The 21078-nt window shown below is 37.3% G+C and overlaps 1 protein-coding gene across 3 annotated transcripts in view; it reads left to right on the top strand.

Annotated features, from left to right (window-relative positions):
- The window catches only part of LOC130411758 (NACHT and WD repeat domain-containing protein 2), a 42260-nt gene that overhangs the window by 13636 nt on the left and 7546 nt on the right, over positions 1-21078 (top strand). For 2 of the 3 annotated variants that reach the window (XM_056737035.1, XM_056737574.1), the window contains exons 4-7: positions 6791-6907; positions 14829-15032; positions 16831-16981; positions 19346-19935. In XM_056737035.1, the coding sequence (XP_056593013.1) occupies positions 6791-6907; positions 14829-15032; positions 16831-16981; positions 19346-19935 (1062 nt within the window). Of the gene's footprint in view, positions 1-6790; positions 6912-14828; positions 15033-16830; positions 16982-19345; positions 19936-21078 lie in introns of those variants that run through there. The other variant, XM_056738227.1, reaches the window with a different exon arrangement.

A 21078-nucleotide genomic window follows, 5' to 3' on the forward strand; every position in this document is an offset into this window, starting at 1 on the left:
GTCCACTTATGACGCTTGTGTGATTTTTACTTTAAACAACATCAAAATCAATAAGAAATAGGATATATTTCTACCCCGGGTCTGAGATTTTTTTAGTAACCGCGCTCTGCTTTGATTGGATAGCAGTTTGCTTAGTAGGAGCCTTTTGTGAATTTGGTAAGAGACTTAACGTTAGGTTACACATTAGCACCATTCACAGTTTTCACTCGCCAAAAGTATTATCTGGAGACCTCCTCTGATTTATAAATCACATCAGTATTTTATGTGACGCATTCGCACGGGATGATTTGACTCAAATTTATGGACTTATTTCCTGGATGTGATGGCAAGGTCTTTGCGTATAGTTTTTATAGCGCATCGTTGTATTGCGTTTAATGATATATGACCGTACCTGTCAGCATTTGAGACCAGAGATTGCGAACCGGACAAAACGATCACCGCTATCACGGGTCTCATATGTTGTGAGAGTTTCCATGATAAGTAAACAAAAGGGAGACACCCGGTTACTTATGGATATTACCCAGCACCCGAAATAATACCAAAACAGTTCAAAACAGCCTCCATTATTCTAAAAGTTGAAAAGACATTTATTTTCAATATATAACCTTGAAAAATAATATATGAGCCTGCCAAATCACAGAGATGGCGATTTGCACGGTATTAAGATCACAGACAACCTCTGAAATTAATCCAAATGACTAGAGGTAATACTAATCTCATGCAAATAGTGCTCAGGACACATCAAGCGATCTCTACAAAACACTAGGGATGCATATTACAAAAATGTTTTACTCACATAAGATTGCTGCGCCGTGCCTATTGAATCTAATATTGATGGCACGGCACTGCTTTTTAATTTAAGTCTCTCCCTAAATCTGTGCCTTGTTCATGATGGAATCCTCGGAGCAATGAAACAAACAAACACTTCCTATTTTCCCATATGAGCTGGAACGTCTTTAAAAATAAACTTTAACCCTGTATCTGAATCTGAAGGAAGGTTCTCCATACACACAAAAAACTTTGACTAAAAAGAGTTGACTAATTAAGTGACACCTTATATTTTCTGAAACTTCAGACTTCACTCCATACATTTACATTTACATTTAGGCATTTGGCAGACGCTTTTATCCAAAGCGACTTACAGTGCACTTATTACAGGGACAATCCCCCTGGAGCAGCAAGGAGTAAAGTGTCTTGCTCAAGGACACACTGGTGGTGGCTGCTGGGATCGAACCAGCAAACTTTTGATTTACCAGTTCAGTGGTTTAACCCATACATATATATATATATATATTTTTTTTTTTTCATCAGAAATGGTGTTTTACAAAACTTTTTTTTTACTGCATATTCGTCAACTAACCGACCACACTTTTTAGTCCTTCACTTTTATGTTTCGTTTCAATATTTCCCCACTTTTTGTTGCATACATGCTCATGCTATTTTTTACGCAGGGTGAGTGTTTTAATAGTAACAGTCGATTCATACATACTGTGCAGTGCGTATGCGGTATGTATTTTTTCACATGCCCATGTTAACAGATTAGATCATTCACACAGCATGCGGATGGGGTGCAGTCTGTCCGTTGTAGATGTGGTGCGGTACATCAGCGCAGCGATCGTTTACGCATTGAGTATTATTTTTATTGTACAGCACGGACTTAAAGTAATAGAACACGTATCATGCTCAAAATTAACACGAATTGACACAGAAATGCAGTAATTTCACCATGAATGCATATAAAAAAAGTTTACAACTTTTATTTATTTATTTATGTTATTTGTTAAATTAAGCACCCTTATTCTACAGTGTTTATATTGAGTGAGGAAGGTGCTTATATACAGACAAGCAGGTGGAAAGTACAAGACTTTAGCACAATGGGAAACACACGCTTAATTATTGAGGTAGAGAAATACAAAGTGATTTTTGACCCCCAGGACTCTTTTACAAAGACATGAATGCTAAAGAAAAGGCATGGGAGGCAGTTTCATCGGACACTGGAATGGATGGTAAATTGTTGTGAAACTCTTTTAATAGGCTAGGCTTATATAACTTCACTGTGTCATCCTAAATTTACTGTAATTCAAAGTCATATTTTATAATCTAGATACACCATGGAAATTTACGGTGGATGCTGTTATAGAGTTTATATATATCTATCAACCACTCGCACTAAACATAAAACAGAGAATCACAAAGATGAAAATAGCGCGTTTCCCTTTACCCATTTTAAAAACGTACGTTTCGATTAATCATATATACCAATATAAATACCAATTGTTGACTGAATCACACAGAAGGCGCGGACCGCTAGCGCGCTACAAACGTAGTATGTGTGCACAATGAAGCACAATGGCGCATGACGAATCTGTACTGCATACGTGTTACTCTACGCACCGCATACCCACTGCACAGCATGTATGAATACATTTTTTGCATACATGCTCATGCTATTTCTTACGCGGTGTTCTTGTTTTAATCGTGTGTTTTAATAGTAATACCTACTGTAGCATTGGCCGCTCATACAGGGGTCCTCACTTCACACATTTGTCTTCTGTTAAAGTGGAACATTGTTGTAGAGCAGCATCCAGAAGGACAATAACTCATAACCCATCTCAGGAGAATCTGTTGGCCTTTTTTATTGAGATGAAATTGGCAGCTGCATTGTAAATTATGTGCATCTTTTGCTCAATCGCTTTGGAGCTGATTGTGAATTCGGCTCACAACTATCAGTATCAAACCACTTGACTCCTCTGCCATTTACCTTTAAGATGAAAAGTTTTCTGTTCTGCAAGAGTTGTGATCAACACCGGCAGTAAAGTCAACGTAATTTAGATTTTAATAGCATCTGTAGACCTGTACGGTAGCTGTTTGCAGATTCTATAATTAAATTCAGGCTGTTGTGCTACTTCTTAATAAATAGCACCATTTGCCCTGCAACTCTACAAGATGAAACCAAATATATGAAAGTAGTTTTAGCAGCAGTGGTATTTGTAACTTTTTTTGACTTTTATGTTACATTGTGTGCGTTTAAGAAATCCAGGGAATGGCTTTATCATCATAGTCTTAAAATGTGTAGTTAGTCCACACCGTGACAGTATAAACACTGTATTGAGATGAGCAAACTGACATCATGCAATAAAAAGAAAGACACGTCTCTGTTTTTTCATTTAAGGCTCTTCTCTACGATGTGCCTCTAATACTTTCGGAATGATTTCATTCCAATTCATTCTATCTTCAAAACACTGTTGCAACGTTCTCGGATTAATCCTGAAAAATGGAGAGAAAAGAAAAAAGCAAGAGATAGATCATAGATGCAGCAATGTATTAAAACCTGTCAACAGTGCTTGTGTCTATTTTGTCTTTGTTCTTTGTGATTTTTGTTTCATTTTGTCAGCTTCGCTGAGCCAATTGTTAACTACTTAATGTCACTTTAAATATATCCCTGGTTTAGAATTGTCATGATTGTAGCATCTGAGCTGACCAGTTTACACATTTTCACCCCTTATTGCCAGCCATTCGGCTAAATTTGCAAATCCACAGATGAAGCCTAAATTCATGCTGTGTACTTATGCAAATACAGTCATATTTGCTTTTTGTTAGGAAATGATTTTTTACAGCCAGAGCATTCAGGGGCTGTGTAAACCTCATCATCATTTCTTTACTATAGCACTATTAGTGGAAAACGATGCTTTTCTGTCTTTTTCCCCTGTGTTTGGGTGTAATAAATCCCACTTAATGATACTCCCTATGAGATGTGTGCATATTAGCTTTGAAAAACATGAGTTTGTAGTCTCGTGTGGTTAAAACGTGTGCTGTTTGAATAAGTTTGAAGGAAAGAAAGCATAACAGTCAACATTTGTCCTTCAATTCAATTCTACCTGTTCTCATTTCTCATCAGTGTGATTAGTTCGCCATCTAAAGATATGAGTATCATAAAAGTAGACAGCTGTCATAATTCAGGGATTGAGTAGCAGACGTTGTGTTTATAAAATCTGTCTTTTGTTAGCGTTTGGGGAATATGGTCAGGCATTAATTTCCTTCACATGCTGGACTGCGGTGGCTCATTCACTTACTACAAATCTGAAGGCTTTGTGGCTTTAGTTCCCCAAAATATCTTCGTTTTGCTGAAGATCACAACTTTTTTTTACTCTGTCAGCTCCTCTGTTAAATTTATTGTGTTTGTTTCGCTGAAAAACATCGGATGCATGCTAATTGTCTCCCTATGTCCCCCTCTCGGTGAAACCTGAGGAGTTTGTCATCCATGTTGTCACATCCAGATGTTTGGGCTTCGATAAACCTTGTTATCGGGCTTTCCCGAGGGCTTCGCTGTCAGACTGTAATTGCTTTGTTAGTTAATAGTTCATCTCCATCAACCCTAAATTGTGTAAGTGTCAACATGTGTGTGTGGACTTGGTTTTTATAAGTTAGTGGGGACCTAAACCTGAATGCACACCAACTCATGGGGACCCGTGTCACTGTGGGGACCAAAATTTAGGTCCCCAGGGCACAAAAGCTTATAAAGTGTACAGAGCTATAATTTTTGAAAATCTAATAATGCAAAAACGTTTTCTACGATCTTTAGGTCTAGGGGTTGGGGATAAAATACACAGATTGTACAGTATACAATTTATTACACCTATGGACTGCCCCCACGGAGATAATAAACATACATGTGTGTTTGTGTGTATTGCTTTGTTTATAGTTGTAAGTTCCACATTTCTGAAAATGTCCACATTTGTGATAATATTTGATGTGATCCTCACTCATACCAATCATAACAACCAATCAGACCTGATATCATCATGCAATATCTGGCTTTGGGATTAAACAGACTTTTATAGTTTCTAAAGAATACACCCTTAAATATTAAGGAAGGGTGTACATGTAATGTACAATAATGTACAAGTAGACCGTTGCTATCGTAAGAATAAACCCTGTGTGATCACAGCGAACTGGTTTATTCTGCGATAAAAGCCGGCTGTGTGTACATTATAATGCTTATTACATAGCTACTTACCTCATAAATTGGTTATTAAACATCCCATTTTGATATGATATATACTTTTCAGCTCATTTTTAATCAATCGAGGCCTTACTTGAGGAAAACCCATTTACTAGGTTAGAGCTTACTAGGTAAGTTCAAATACCAGGAACAGGAAATTTTGTTAAATCATTTGTAAATAAAATGTCATATATGTTATTAAAGGATATACTTGACTAATATTTAATTTTAATGTATTATTAAACTGTGCCTGTCAAAATGAGGGTTACCGTGTGTAATTAGTTTTGAGCGGTTGTTATCTGTGAATATCCGACATTGGAATGTAGCGATTAGCCAATCAGAATCAAGTATTCCAGTGCGTTGTGTTATAAGTGTGTTTTACAAAATAATCTTATGCTGATTCAATTTACATTTATTTTCAGTTCATTTTTTATTACATGTTTTACACCAAGATAAATTAATTGTATTTCTAGCAGACTCATACGAGATGAAGGATACAGTCATTTAAAAGAAATGTATACATTTTCACGTTTTAACCCGACTTGATGTCTTTTGCCGTTTTGTTCAATCGAAATGTGAAAAAAACCACCTTGACTTTCCTCTTTCAGATTATAATGAAGCTAGACATTGTTCATATGAAGCATTTTGCTCTCCTTAGAAGTTTGATTAGCATAGAGATCTTGCTAGTCCCTTGTGCTCTATGCGCTTTTGGAAGGAAGCCATGATATATTTGTTAAATGAAGTCTGGGAGGAAAGCAGGGCACAATGCAGTTTTGGATTAGCCAGCTGAGCAGGAGAAATGTGTCTGAGATCTTAAAGAGCCACCCCAACACAAACGACAACAGAATTTCATTCGGCCTGCCTTGAGAATGCATGAATGGGCATAAAACACATGAAATTAAAATCACAGACCAGAGATGATCAGCATGCAAATCACACATACTATATGCAACCCGAAACCCAATATATTATGAAACCCCAGTCCTTCAAAACAATCGCATGCGTGTGGGGAGAGAGAGAGGTTTTCCCTGCAGCGTGTTTGCTGTTTGAATTATCTGCACCAGTGACACTGATTCTGACAAATGTGTCCAGGGAAATCCCTGTGTCCTGCCATACTGGTGCTGAGGAAATGGCCTGTCTCTCTTCATTAAGTCCATTATGACACACACCAAGACACAAGCCTCCTCTTTCTCCTTGGCTCACTCTCGTTCCACTATTATTGTCTCACCAATGCAGGTACAACTTTATTTGTGTGTGGATATTGTGTGCGTTAGTTTAAATCTATCTATTATTTGTGTGCCACAGACAGTTTTTGTTGCTATACCGTATGTACTGTAGTAAACTGGATAGCATAGGTAAGAGAATACGAATTCGGTGTCAATGATTGGCATTCTTGAGATATTTTACTTGTTCGGCAAACACACATATACAATTACAATTAAGATTAGCCGTGGAATCTGTTCTGGGCATGCGTGCAGTGTTAAGCTGAACGCAGGAGCATACGTTGTGAACGTTGCTTTCGCTTTGGTCTTCTCCACTCTTGTTCTCTCCCATTTTCTGTCTCTCTTTATCTCTTTCCTCATTCCTCTCCCTGTGGTTCGTTTTAAAGTGGTAATGTGCGCTGAAAGAGTGTGGAAATTCATACTCTCCCAGGATTCACTACTCACTTGATCAACTATAGTTGGAATTAAAAAAGAATTATGCTTCAGTTAAGAGTTTTGATACATCACTTTTATAAAATACAGTTTAAAGGGAAGTTGTGTTTATTCTTTATTGTGTATTTTTTAGGTGGTGGATCTCTACTGGGGCATTGATCCAGAGGAGTGGGACAGTCCAGAACTGCACAGGCTACGGATGAAACTCCTAGAGGAATGTCTGCAGACTTCAGCCGGTCCATGCTTTGTTGTGGGTATATACAACATTTTATCAAACCCTTAACCTGCACATCACGGGAATAATAATCAGGGTGTATTTGCATTTGCTCAGGGAAATATCAGTGCTTGCAAAGCAATGACGTTTAGAGAAGTAAACCCAAATGAGGAAAAGAACGACATCGGTTGTGTTATTCAATATAGATGTATTAACAGATAAAGGATGCCTTTGTATTCAATGTACCAGCTTTTTTGGTGTACAGATGAAGGAAGGATCAAGCAGAAATTAGTATGAAAATACTTCAGTGACGTCAATCAGATTTTGAATTGCAAAAATTCAACCAGTGTACGTCAGTGAAGGATTCAAACCTGAATCTGATATATCAAGATGAGATTGTAGGAATAAAGCTAGATTAGTTTGACCAAACCGTGGAAAGAAAATACAATGTTTAAATTATATCAGTATGGGCTGCCATGTAAGAACTGCAATAATAATACAAACCTTTTCTTCAAAACTCGGAAGCAAGTTAGTATAGTAGCACTTACAGGTTCCATCGCCCCAAAGTCTATGGGTTTTTTTAATTAGTTTTTTGGTAAATTGTTTGAAATAACATCTCCGGTTTTAATCTCTGACATGAAACACACCAGTTATCACCCACTCGTGATTTTTTCAATCTTTGCTGTGTCTTAAAAACAGCATTAGCTAACGTTTGCTAAATGCGACTACATCCTTTGGTTGAGACGATAGACATCATCGCGCATATAAATCTCACAAGTAATGCAACATGGGCACAAATCTTTGTTAAAATGGAAGGGGGTTCATTCACAGAGTGATAATTTACCATGAAACACATTTTTAATAAAGTTCGAAAATGTTTTCGGAGGCTTGGTGGTGGTTGATATCGAGCGATTGTAGTATAGTGTGTTTATAGCTTAATGTTAGCTGGTGACATGGCGATTGTATTTATGCTTCAAAAGTAACCAAAGTTGTTTTAAGATTATCTAGACAAAACGTATAAACTTTTGTTAATCGTAGATCTTTTTTTGCGATCTTCCAAAAGTCTATCAGAAACATTCTTAGGCTTTCGGTCGAGGGAACTAATATGGCGCTACGGGTCGCCCTACAAAAATCTCTGAGGTACCCTTTGGGTTCAGTTAGTAATCTATATGCTTTAAGCTTTGAATGATATGTTATGACTAAAATGATAAATGCTGCAAGTATTGTGTATTCATATAACACTCATCAGAAGTATACTGTATAATTACAATGTTGCATGTAACGTACAGCAGGGTTTCCCCAAAAAATGATTTCTGTGCTCACCTTGACAGTATCGATATCAAGCGCCACCAATACATTGTTATAATATTATGACGTTTGTATCTTACTTGTCATACAGTATTGAGGAGCTGGTATTATGTTTTTATTTATGATTGGTGTATTATGGGTCTTCAGTCTTATTCTGAGGCGCTAATGGTGAGACCACACATATGCGAATCAAGCACTTGAGTTCACTGGCAAGATGGAGCTAATTTTGTCTGTGTGGCTTGCTGACAAACACATACTCAGCAGAGTGACTCTCGGCACTTCTAATGTAGTGTGACATCATGCAGAAAGAGACATACACACACACACACACACGCTCCAGAGCATCATGTGTGTTACTAACAGATCAGTGGGCTTACATGCAATGAGAAATATACATCAACACATGACCACATGCTCCCTCACAAGTGTGTATGTGATGAGGAGGGGTCTAGGAGTCCGTTCTCAGGTGTAGAGAGATTGATTTCCTAATATTAAAATGTAAATGAGCAATCTGGGGTAGAGGATTGGGATCTTATTGGAGTCAGGGAGCGATGGGTGAGGTGAGGCAGAGTATGTGTGTGTGAAAGTGAAGTGGAGTGTGTGAGAGTCACTGGAAAGGGAATATAAACACTTTTGTCCTTCCTTTCTCTTTCTCTCTCTTATACTATCTGTCTAAAGGGCTCTGCATAGTCCAGGCGAATTGCGCTTTCGTTCTGCGTTTCGGGTAAAACGTTGAGAGACGATGTAGTGTTTTAGAACAATCCAACACCCCTTTGTTTCTGGAGGTGTGGTTTTCATGACGTATGCAAATAGTGATCGTAGAGGTGTGTGGGTACATCTGTACCATCTCTGCCACGCGACATTCAAATGCATTCATGCTGCTCAAATGTTATCGTATTTTTTTAATGTAGACCTTATCCGACCTCACCTCAGCTAAATAAAATGAGGCATTATTTCCCACAGACCAGGTGGCACTACATAACACACCCACCTATTACGTAATGGCCATGGACCAATGGTGACTCAAGGGTGTTTACCGGCCAACACAAACTTTCCAGGAGGGTTCTTTTTGGTTTGCTGCGGCGAACCAGTGAAACCAATTGTCGTTTGGACCAGATTTTATTTGAAATCAGGTCACAGACGGTCGTTTTTTCGATTTTTAATGTAGTATGCAGAGCCCTCTATACTTAAAGTGTGCCCTTATCTACCATGACAAGTCCCCTTTTTTGGATAGTCTAGAAAAATGGACCAAAATTCAGCTCCATGTGTTTATTATTTGTATAACGTGGATGAAGATGGGTCACTAGCTTGCAAGAATTTGCACGTTGTGAATCGTATAAAAAATTTGATTATTAAATCAAAAATACATATAAAAAAGCAATACTGAAACCCACCCCCAGCGCCACCCCTAAACCCAGCATCACATGCACAAAAATAAATCATACTAAAACGTACACATAATACTGTACGAATTCATTCGAATAAGCCATCTCGTGTTTCAAATTCCCATGAGATTTTGTTGGAAGCCTAGAGTTGGATATTATATAAAAAAATATAAATATTACGTTCCATCCTTCCACATTTCCATTTAGTCTGTATTGCAATTTGTCTAGCACTTACACCTTAGAAAGTGCACATAGCAACACACTGGCAACCACCCACAACACCTTCGCTTATGCTGCCACGTTTTTCCATAGACAAACACCTCTCACATTATGTTCAGAATGTAAAAAATCTTTCCCCACAGCTACTTTATTATTTATTATTTTTCTTTTGCAACTCATAGTTTCTCAGTTATTTCATAAATCTCTTTTGCCCTTGAACTGTCTCTTTAATTGTGTTTCTGACCATCTCCCCTTCCTCTCATCCATCTCTGTTCCATGCACTTCAAACTCTTCACCGCTTCATTCGGCTCTCAAGTGTCTTTCATCCATTTCACCTCACCTTTACAATGTGTGTCTGCTATTTCTCCTAATCCTCTCCTTCATCCTCTTCCCCTCACCCTCTCGCCTTCATATTCCCATCCTCTCTTAGTAAATGATATGAAGTGGTTTGACCTCCTTCCATGTAGGGCAGCGTCTGTTTTCACCCATATTAGCCTTTCTCATTCCTGCGATAGCATTAGCAGCCAGGTTTTGTGGCAGTAGACAAAGGAAATACAAAGCTCTTCATTTTGGTCACAGGCAAATAGGAGGAGTGGGTAAATAATTAAACTCGAATTAAATCGATGAAATCTGGATTAATCTCAATGATCAATATTTGCAGAGAAAGTGCTCAAATAAAGATTATTCAAAGGCAATACATCAATTTGGCAGACATGCACGTGTTAGATGTGCAAATATCGTCCAGTGTCCTATGCATTTGATTAGGTTGGTGACCAGTGTTTATTCATAATATGACCTACCAAGGACTTATTTTATATGAACAGGGCAAGATTTAGGTCATATTGCTCAGTAGTCTAGTCAAAAATATCCAAAGTCTTATTCCAAAGCGACATATGGGTCATAAAAAAGTATTTTTCCCTTGTGTACTTTCAGTACCAAAAGGTTTTCTGGAAATATGCTGCCAAATTTCCCAATTCATTATTTCATAATACTTGATATGGAGGTCATTTTTAAAGAAGAAAGACGTTTCAATCAAAATCCAGCTTGGCTGGCCCAAACCCGCCTTGAGTTCAAAGACAGTTCCCTTTAGACCTCATGTTTTGGAATGTGGAACAAGCAAACCCTGACACAGTTTGAGCTCTCCGAGCATTTGATCTAAATATCCATTTTCCTTCCTGCTGTTCAACGATGATGTGTTGTCATTGCATGGTGGTAGATGGTTGTATTCGAGTCTATTTCAGAGTCAAAACTGAGCCTTTGATCAGAGCAAGAGTGAGGGAGCGTCAAGACGGTTTTCTGCGGACAGTTCTGGGTTGCGCTTGTTGGTGTGTCTGCGGAAGAAGTCTTTAGGCAGATTATAATTATTTAATCTAAATGTGACGATTGAAAGAAATTAAACGAAACGATCAGAATAATATGGAAAGTAAATGAAATCGGCATGGGATTGAAACATAAATCATTGTCGTTTTTACAAAATATAAATTATAACAAGGCCGCCTGTCAGTCTTTGTGTTAGTGTTGTGGGGTAGCTTCCTCTTCCCGCCTGCGAGTCGGAGTTTATTATTCTCCATTTTTTTTGCTGAAGTTAGCTTCAACAGAGCGACGCAAATCATGCAGTCATGTCAACGATGTCCTGAGCTTAGCAGTCTTTAGACGTGGGGCATGGCATATCAAATTTAAACACACATGACAACTAGCCCATAAACAAACTTAATAAAAATGATTCTAAATAATTAATTCCATATCCATTGCATGAATTTAATAACATTTGTCATCATCATTTTAACTCAAATAAAAATATCAGAGGGACCCCCAAGTCTATTTTTTACCTCTTAGGGGGGACCCCTAATGCCTTATGGGGGGTCCCGGAACCCCCCTGTCCCCCTTCAATTCGAGCACATGTGTTATGTACACATGTACAGTTTAAAAATAATGCTTATAAACAAACCTTATCGCACCTTTAGTTTTGAGGGTATAAAAAATTCTGGAAAATGCATTTAAAATTGCTGAAGATCAGTTAATCCTCAGCAGCAGCAATACTTCCCACAATGCCACAGTGCACTCAGAGGTTATGGTTTCCCAGCTCAGTGACAGTAAGACTGACATCTAAGCTCATGCAAGAGGAGACGGCAGAGAAACACAGCTGAAACTGTCACACAGCCTGCGGCAGTAACAGAGAGAGTTAGCGAGAGAGAGAAAGAGAGAGAGAGAGAGAGAGAGAGAGAGAGAGGGATGGGCAGAAAGAGCCAGAAGCGGGAAACAAACACACAGTATAAAGAGATGAAAGACAGTAACAGAGAAACCAAACAACAGAGAGTTTGGAGGCAAGAAACTATGATACACACTTCTAGGACACCTTCAAAGTGTCTTGATGTTTTAATTCAGTGATGCCCAGTGTCATTGGTATTCTGCACACTGTCCAGCCAGATTATTTACACCTGCTGGTGTTGTTTTTTGTGAGGCTACACAAAGCATAATATATCCTAATGTTTTGACCAAGCTGGTTTCAAAGCATCTCAGAGTTATTCTATACATTGTTTATTGTGGTAAAACAGACAGCACTGTAGTATAATTTTACAGACACACAAACATATGTCTTGTTTTTCTTCTTGCCTGGGGATGTGACAATAGTGTGTATTTTCATCACCAGAAGAAAGGAGCTGGATTTTTATGACATCTGGGGTGATTGTAACATTGAGAATGGCAATCTCTTTACTCTGGTTAGAAAAGCTTAATGTGTTGTAGGAATTTCAAGAACCGTTTTTTTACTGTTGAGTATTATATGTTAATATACAACATATATATATATATATATATATATATATATATATATGTATAAATATATACAATCTCACGTTAATAAATGGGTAAATAGATATTAAAGAGAGTATCATATCACCTAATTCCTTTTAACACATTAGAAAGACTGAGAGTAAGGTTGAATATAGCTCATATTGCAGGTTTATTTTGATGAGATTTCCTGAAATGGGAGCCAAATGATTTTTGACATGTTTAGAATTGCTGGAGGCTGAGCACTGTATAGTTCTTAGCTCGCTTTGTTCAGGTTTTTCAGTCTGGATGTGTGCGATACATGAGACTTGCTTGCACAAAGTAACACCAGTGAACTAATAAATATATGTTTTTAGTCTTCGTTATTCATATTTCTATATGTTGGATTTAATTTCATTTTTATTATTGGCGAAGATTGGTGAAGCTAGCATCAGTATTATTATTGCTCGATGTTGTGCCTGTTGTGCATTTAGGCCACTCATTTACAACCCACACATTCCCTCCCATCTACCAAAGTTTCATAAAGCATTCAGTATGTTTTAAAAATGATCAGATCATTGGTGTATAGGCTTATCCAGCACAGTTTGGACTCTTTACAGCTGGCAGCTATGGGTATGTGGACACAATGACACTGGAAACATAGCGAATTGGCTTTGCTAATCTCAGCGGTAAGGACAACAATCACACAGAGGAGGCTAAATACAGAAGCTTTCTAAATAAAGAAAAGCTGGCATTGGTGCTGTCTGGGTCCAGCAGCCTTTATGTTTGTAAATCATTACCAATTGTCAATGTTAAATGCCAAACGTGGTCTGCTTTCCTTTGGTATTTGGTTTCTGATGCCTCTGTTAAACAAGCTACTCTGTTTTAATTTGTTTCTTGATGATTTTGTTGATTGAGCCCTGTTATTGAGGATCATTAAAGAATATTTCAGAATAGAGAGTTTTCTTTCTGTATTAATATTTGTATATAAATGCACAATCAATGTGTTGTATTCCTTTATTTGTGTAGAGGAATGGTTTAAAAACATACAAAATACAAACATACATACTCAAATATGACCATATTTCTGCCCATTTTAAGGAATGAACTATTGTTGAGAGTTGCATTCTTTTGTCTTTCTATCACCATCTGTGTTTTTAAACATAAAATTGCAGGTAAAACATATATTTACATCAAATGAAGATAACATTATATTTCCCATAAAATCGTACCTTATATCTCAACTTATAAATCATTATTTTGAATTAATTGTCGTGAATTGGTAAGGTAAGAAGGCAGATTTTCAACGCTGTCTTTTTATGTATTTACTCAATGTTCATTACTTTTTAACCCAAAAATAGCAGCTTGACATATTTGTCATGAAGACCCACTCTTCAAGGGCAAATCTTTTTCATGACATCTCAACCCTGTTACTGCTATTTTGTAAAGTTAACAGTGTGTTTAAAAGGTGCGTATTTGAAATATGAGCATTCAGTTCTCTAAGAAACACCATATCATTTTACAACCTTAAGCACAAAGTTTTTGTCAGCCTATCAAGCCTGTTATCTTTATTACATTTTATTGCACGGCTCGTTGGAATGCTCGATTCTGATTGGCCTGTCGCAACATTTTCAGGTTCGTTATTCCCAGAAAAATACCTCTCAAAACTAATAACACACGCTAACCCAGATGTAGCAAATCATTTTGAAAGGTTTTTGTGACAAATTAAATATTTATATGTCTTTTAATAACAAATATGACAATATATTTATAAATGATTAAACCAAATTGGCTGTTTGTGACATTTGATTGTCGTTCCTCACCTTAAAACCAAAAGTAAACTTAATTTCCTCGCGAAAGGTCTACATTCAGTAAAATGTATTAATAAAATATTTCAAATTCACATTTCATGTCCAGTTTTTTTCTCATGTGGCAAGTAGCCGTGTAATAAGCGGGATTATTTACAGGCAGCCAGTTGTTATCCCGAAAAAGCCCCTTTCGTGTGATACAAGTCTGATCACACTGTCGTGGCTTATTTCTGCGATAATAACCGGCAGCCTGTACATTTTCCCTTACACAACATTTATTCAAATGTAGCCATTTTGCTTGAAATGGTGAAATGCAATTAATACATGGTTTGTTTAAAATCTTACCTTTTTCTTTCAGTGCTCCTATCTCAGCTTCTTTCTTTCTTCTCTCTGCATTTATACTCATTTAAACACGTTTCTCTGTATGTTGTGATTAAGTTTAAATAAATGGGTTTCCTTCTTTCCCAGGGGCTGATTGGGGAGAAATACGGCAGCATCCGGGTCCCAGGGGAGGTGGAGTCAGCCGAGTTTGAGATGATCTTGGATGCGGCGGTGGAGGCGGGATTAGACACAAGGATCCTGGAGGAGTGGTACTGTCGGGATGAGAACTCCGTCCCGCCTGCCTACTACCTTAAACCAAAAGCTGAGATGCTGAAGAACTATCAGAACTCTGTGAGTACAGGAATAGATAAAGGACAGAGAGAGTAAGAGCAAATCTGAATAATTGTGAGTTATGTTACATTTTAGAACCGGAGCATTGTTTTCAAGGAATGCAATCAATAAAAATAATGATTTAATTCAGCTAAGATTTCGAGAAGAATATGCGTAAATCAAAGAGCTTGTCTAGACTACACAAATGCATTTAAAAGTCCATACTCTAGTCTAGACATACAGTAAGCAGTCTAACAATGAAGCAAACCCTGAGTCAACTGTTTTGGCCCTTTTAAAGCTATAGAGAGGGCACCTTCCACATCCAGATTCCAGCAGACCCGTTCTGTCCAGCTCACAGTGAAAGAGCCAGTAAATGTCAGCGCCTGACTGCTGTTTTATATGGAGCGCTGGTGAACCGGCACCAGGAGAGAACTCTGTTCATCGGCTCTGGAGTTTATTAGCTTCATAAATTCACTTTGCCTTCCATTAAACCTTACTGCAACTCTTTTTATTTTTCCTTATGAAATCGCACACAAATTCTGTTTCATTTTCTATCATGCCTGCACACACACACAGATCATGGAGCGTGTGTATAAATCAGGTTTTTTAAAGCAGAGTGGCTGCAAATTGAGGGAGCGTCTGTGATGCTGAGGGTCTCTGTTGGACTAAAATGAGAAAAACAGCATGCAATGAATTTTCACCTGAACTCGGCAAAAACACCCACTGATCTCTTTCTCTCCATCTCTCTTCTGTCTTTAGCCGTCTGTCTGGTTCTTGACAAATACTTACTAAACTGTCAAATGGGACAATAATCTTGTGTAATTAACATTAAATAGAAACCAAAAAAAACTTTAAAAGCTGGTACAATTTATCTGAATTCACGTTGTAATACAGAGGGTTCCAGTGGCCATGGTAATGTTCATATACTAGAGCAGTGGCTCTCAAACTTTTTTGGCTTAAGTACCCCTTTTTATGATTTTTTCAAGCCAAGTACCCTTTGACCAGACAACAACATTTAACTTTACAATAGAGTGACATGAGATTTAAACCTTTATTATATCTAAATTTATTCATTTATTTTTATGCATCTTTGTGTTGTCCTTATTTCATATATAAATCATATTATCCTTATTTATTGATTTTCATTATTTTTCCCTAAATGTCAGTTTCTTTCACATACCCCCTGCAGTACCCCAAAGTACCCTGGGGGTACGTGTATCCCCATTTGAGAACCACTGTACTAGAGAATTTAGAAAAATTTTGTTTTCAAGATAGTTAAAGTTAGTTAAAAATTAATAAATGGAAAATGCCAAAATTAGCCAAAACTTGTGATTTTGTGCAGTTTGTATAAAGGAATAGTTTAAAAAATGACGGAAGCGTGTTAAATAAATTGTTGCTGTCTTTCCGAAAGGGAACAATTTGGAAAAATGTGTTGCATTTGTGTTGAAAATGCAAAAAAACCTGTTATTTTTTAATGATTAAATACTGTGTTGTCAAAATTAATGAGCACTTTTTAATACTTTTTGTTGTTTGGGGCGACTAATTATCATAATTTATAGCAAAATATAAAAATCACAAGGTATGGAGATACAAGGTTTTAGAAGGACAGCAGTACAGGCTTTAACAATCAAGCCAGCAATTATTCAAGTAAAAATACTATGGATACATTTGTTATTGTTTTTCTTGCTTTGTGAATAAGTGTTAATCTATGTAACTAGGGCAGTGATGTAGGTTAGCTGTTTTATAGGCTTAAATAGGCAACATGCAAACACTGGAACCTTGAATAATTGGTTGACTCCATATGTGCTTCCCCCCACAGATGGAGTCAAGCAGCGTAGTCAAGTCAAAGAACGACAAAGCATGGAGGGCGGTCTCTGAGGACATCAAGAGGATCTTCAGAACCTCTGTTTTACAGCTGCAGGAGAAGGGAACCATGAAGAGCTGTCAGGCCAAGAAGTTTTTATGCTCGGGTAAACTTTAGTTATACTGTATTTATGTCTAAGGTTACTGCTAATAAAGATTCAGGTATGCCTGAGTCGGTTGTGAATGTTTTACCCTAAACATTTACTTAGTATGCAAACATATAGTTGTGAGTAACATCTTGAGATGCGTGAACAGAAATTTTATTTTTATTTTAAATTTATTTTACAAAGTGGCTAGGTTAAAAAGTACTGCAAATGTGATACAGTTTACTGGCACCTGTGTGATGGACATCAGAGGGTCTTTGAAACACCTCAATGGAACGTTACTTTTCAACAACAAAGATCGCTTGTCTGTTGAATCACATGCATAATTAAAAAGACTGAATCCTGTAACACAACAGTAGTTTACAGCTTTGTGGTTTCAAAGAGGGCTTATTCAAAGCCTATAATGAATGTAAATGTTACTTTTATCTCGCTCTTGAAAACCATTGTGACTAAATTAAAGTTTGCCCACATTAGACGGCATAAGAGAAGATCTTATCAGGCTAACTTAATTCTTCCAGGTTAATCCAATATTCAGTGATCCAGTTAAATCTCATCACCATATTCCACATTAGGGACTGTGGGTCGAGACGGGAGAAAGAACAGATTTACTGCTCGCTCTTTGATGCCTACTTGAGAGCATGGTCTTATAATTAAATACATCACTGATACACCTAAATCTTGACATGGGATGGAACCCCTGCATATGGGTGTTTTAGATTTCAAGCAAGGTATTTTCTATGCAAGGAGCAATCCGTTCTCAAACTCAGAGTTTATTAAAAAATGGCTTTGAAGTCAACTTCTGATTGACTTCCTTCGTATCTGAGATGCATAAAGTATGTGCCATTTTGGCCATTGTTTTTTTACTTAAAGGTACAGTTTGTAGAAATCGCCACTAGAGGGCGCAGGATTAAAATTAAAAACAATCGCGTAGCTTGTTTGATGGGATATGATGGAATGATGGGATATTTTGTTGTTAACTCCACCGCTGACGATTTCGCTGATACATCAATCAGACGGGAACGAGAAATCATGTTAGCGGAAGTGGTAAAGTAATAAAGTTTTATAAATGTTGTGTTTGATAAAATCATTTTATTTCATTATAATGAATAAGACCCAAGAAATGTAAGGTTTTTAACTAAATTGTTCGTCAGTAACATTTCAGTAATTGTCCAATTCGATGGTGTGATAACACTGCGCCGTTTTAAGTGTTCAAATCCATCATAATAAAAGTTATTTTGAACGTACCCACATCATTTGCAATAATGCTAGATGGACAGACGTAACAAACTACTTCCGGATCTGCCTACCACAGTGTCACGCCGTTGCTACGTCAGTAAAGGCAGTAACAAAGGGTAACTGGGATATGACGCCTTTGATAGGAGACTAAACAGCCCCGGTCCACTGTTTAGAATGCCGATTTTCTCAGGACTTAAAAGCAATTTGGTTATTGTAAGTACTCAGCTGAAAAAATATAGAACATTGGCTTAGTGGTTTTTGGAAATTTTACTACAAAATTCGTACAAACTGTACCTTTAATTCAAACATCACACATTTATTATCAGAATTGCTGTAGTGGATTTTTTTTTTGAAAGATATGGATTTGGTAGTTTTTTGTATTGAGGATTCATTTGCTTTAATGGCATGGAGATATTGTGGATTTTTTTTCATTTTACACAATAAAAATATTGCAGCATGTCAATTATGGTTTAGAATTATAAAACATTGTTTATTCCCAGGCTTAGAAGAAAACAACTCCTTCAAAGGACTTTTTATACTTTTATTTTGTCACTTTTAGATTAATAAACTTTGTGCCTGCTGCTTTATGCTATTTATATAACATACAATTTAGTGTTTTATTCCATAACATAAACCTATGTGTGATAGATAGATAGATAGACAGACAGACAGACAGGCAGGCAGGCAGACATGCAGAAAGACAGACAGACTGTTATATCATGATATGATTTTTAGTTATTGGGCGGTTTTGCGATCATGTGCATCCCCCATCTCCTCACATTTACAAAGTTAGCTGCAATATAACACTAAGCTGATGGGGTTGGCAGGCTATCACTGGAGAGCTGCCTTTGGAGGTTGATAAAACCAGTCAATGCTGGATTAAGAGATCATATCACATTTTTCTTTCCTTAAAGCTGCTCAGACAGCTGGATCTAATCATTTGCTAAACGCTGCCAAAAGTGTGGGAAGCGTTCACCTTCTGACTTCAAAATTAAGCATGTTTTTTCAAAGTGCCACTGTGTGTGTGCTGGATGTGTCTAATTAGTATATAGTTGCAGAGCAGAAAACCATTACGTGAAAAAATCTCAGTAATGCTAAATATGGACGGTTTTCTTTTTTCCTGTCTTTCAGCATTAGAAGATGAACTTGACTTTGCATTAGGCAAGCAAACCCCAGCCTTCCTCAAGAAATGCGTTTGCTACATCCGAAAGATCTCCAACTTCGATCGCTTCGCCAAACTCCCTGAGATGGCACGCTACATGGATACTGTGGTGAGCGAAGACCGCGTCATGAGGAACCAGGAAGCCTACGAGCGCCTACTGAAGGTCCGGGATGAGTTCATTCCAATGATCGTGGCGGCTTCCAATCTTCGGGTCTACTCGTCGGTCACGCACTGCGACATGAAACTCGGCTACTCGCAGGAAGTAGAAAGCCACTATGTTGAAGGGCTATGTAAACAGTTTTATGAAGACATGGTGGACATCATACAGGCAACTGTGCAGCAGAACTTTGATACAGAGACAGATCTGCTCTATGACGAGATTATACAGCATCTATCGCTGTGCAAGACTTTTTCATCTTTTTATGTCTATAAGAGCGAAGCCTTGGATATGGTCCAGGAATATCTGTATCCTTCGAAAGGTGGACGGATAACTCCCCTCGTGCTGTACGGAGGACCCTGTACCGGAAAGACCTTGTTACTGGCTGAGGTGGCAAAACAGGTACGGATTTTAAATCTGTGTGTTTTTAAGTGTGAACATTCTGACCTGTTTTTGAGGCCATCTGGATGACAGCAAATGTTAGAGTAGTATTGCTTAATGCCTGGATTTTGCCTCAAGCTGGTCTTTGCTTCCTCTGACTTGACATGTTGTGCAATGAGATTTAAATTAGCATTTAAATATTTTGGGCTACTGTTGCTTACAATGACAATATAGCGCAAGCCAAATAGACAGAATACTTATCATTATATTTACATATAAAAAACTAATCACTGATACACTTTAAATATTTATTTGTTACTTTCAACACAATGTTGGGTCAAAGAGGGACAACTCCAACCATAATTCTACCTATGCTGGGTTGTTTCTACCCAAAATTCTGGGTTGTTTTATCCCATTGTTGTATCAGAAATAATTTGGGGGGTTAATTTAATAGGTTTGTCCCTTTTTCTCCCATTTTTAGAGCGTATTATCCGAGTGGTTACACTTTACAATAAGGTACTATTTGTTAACAGTAGTAAATGCATTAGCTAATGTTAATGTTAATGTTAGTTCATGTCAATACAATTATTCATGTTAAATCATGTTGTTTAGTTTACATTAACTAATGTTAACAGTAACAAAGTTGGATTTTAATAATGTATTCATTAATGCTGAAATGAACATGAACTAACATTAATAAATGCTGTATTAGTATTGTTCATTTGTAGTTCATTTTAGCTAATCCATTAACTAATTGTTAACAAATAGCACCTTATTGTAAAGTGTTACCATTCAAGTTTAAAGTAAGATTTGGATGGTCCGCTAGTAGTGCAGCAAAACCAATTTGCCAACCTCAGAGGTTTACTAGTTTTAGTTTTAATACTTAAGGAACAGGCCTTTTCTTGGCAAAACTCTCCATGAGAAGATGTATCTACTGCCGTACACATTCAGACAAATTACTTGTTGGACGACTGAATCGTGTCCTGTGCTATTTTGTGAGCATCTTCCCACGAGCATTGCATTTTTGCATTTATCAATTGCTTTTTTTAAATGTAGTTTTTCAGATTTCTACTTATTCCCATCTGTCAGCTTCAGCAAATATTGTCTTTGGTAGAGATCGATGGTGTGTGTGTGTGTTATGTTTTGATGGTCCGAGTCGATGGT

Source organism: Triplophysa dalaica, chromosome 1 (assembly GCF_015846415.1).
Source record: "Triplophysa dalaica isolate WHDGS20190420 chromosome 1, ASM1584641v1, whole genome shotgun sequence".
Taxonomy (NCBI): Eukaryota; Metazoa; Chordata; class Actinopteri; order Cypriniformes; family Nemacheilidae; genus Triplophysa; species Triplophysa dalaica.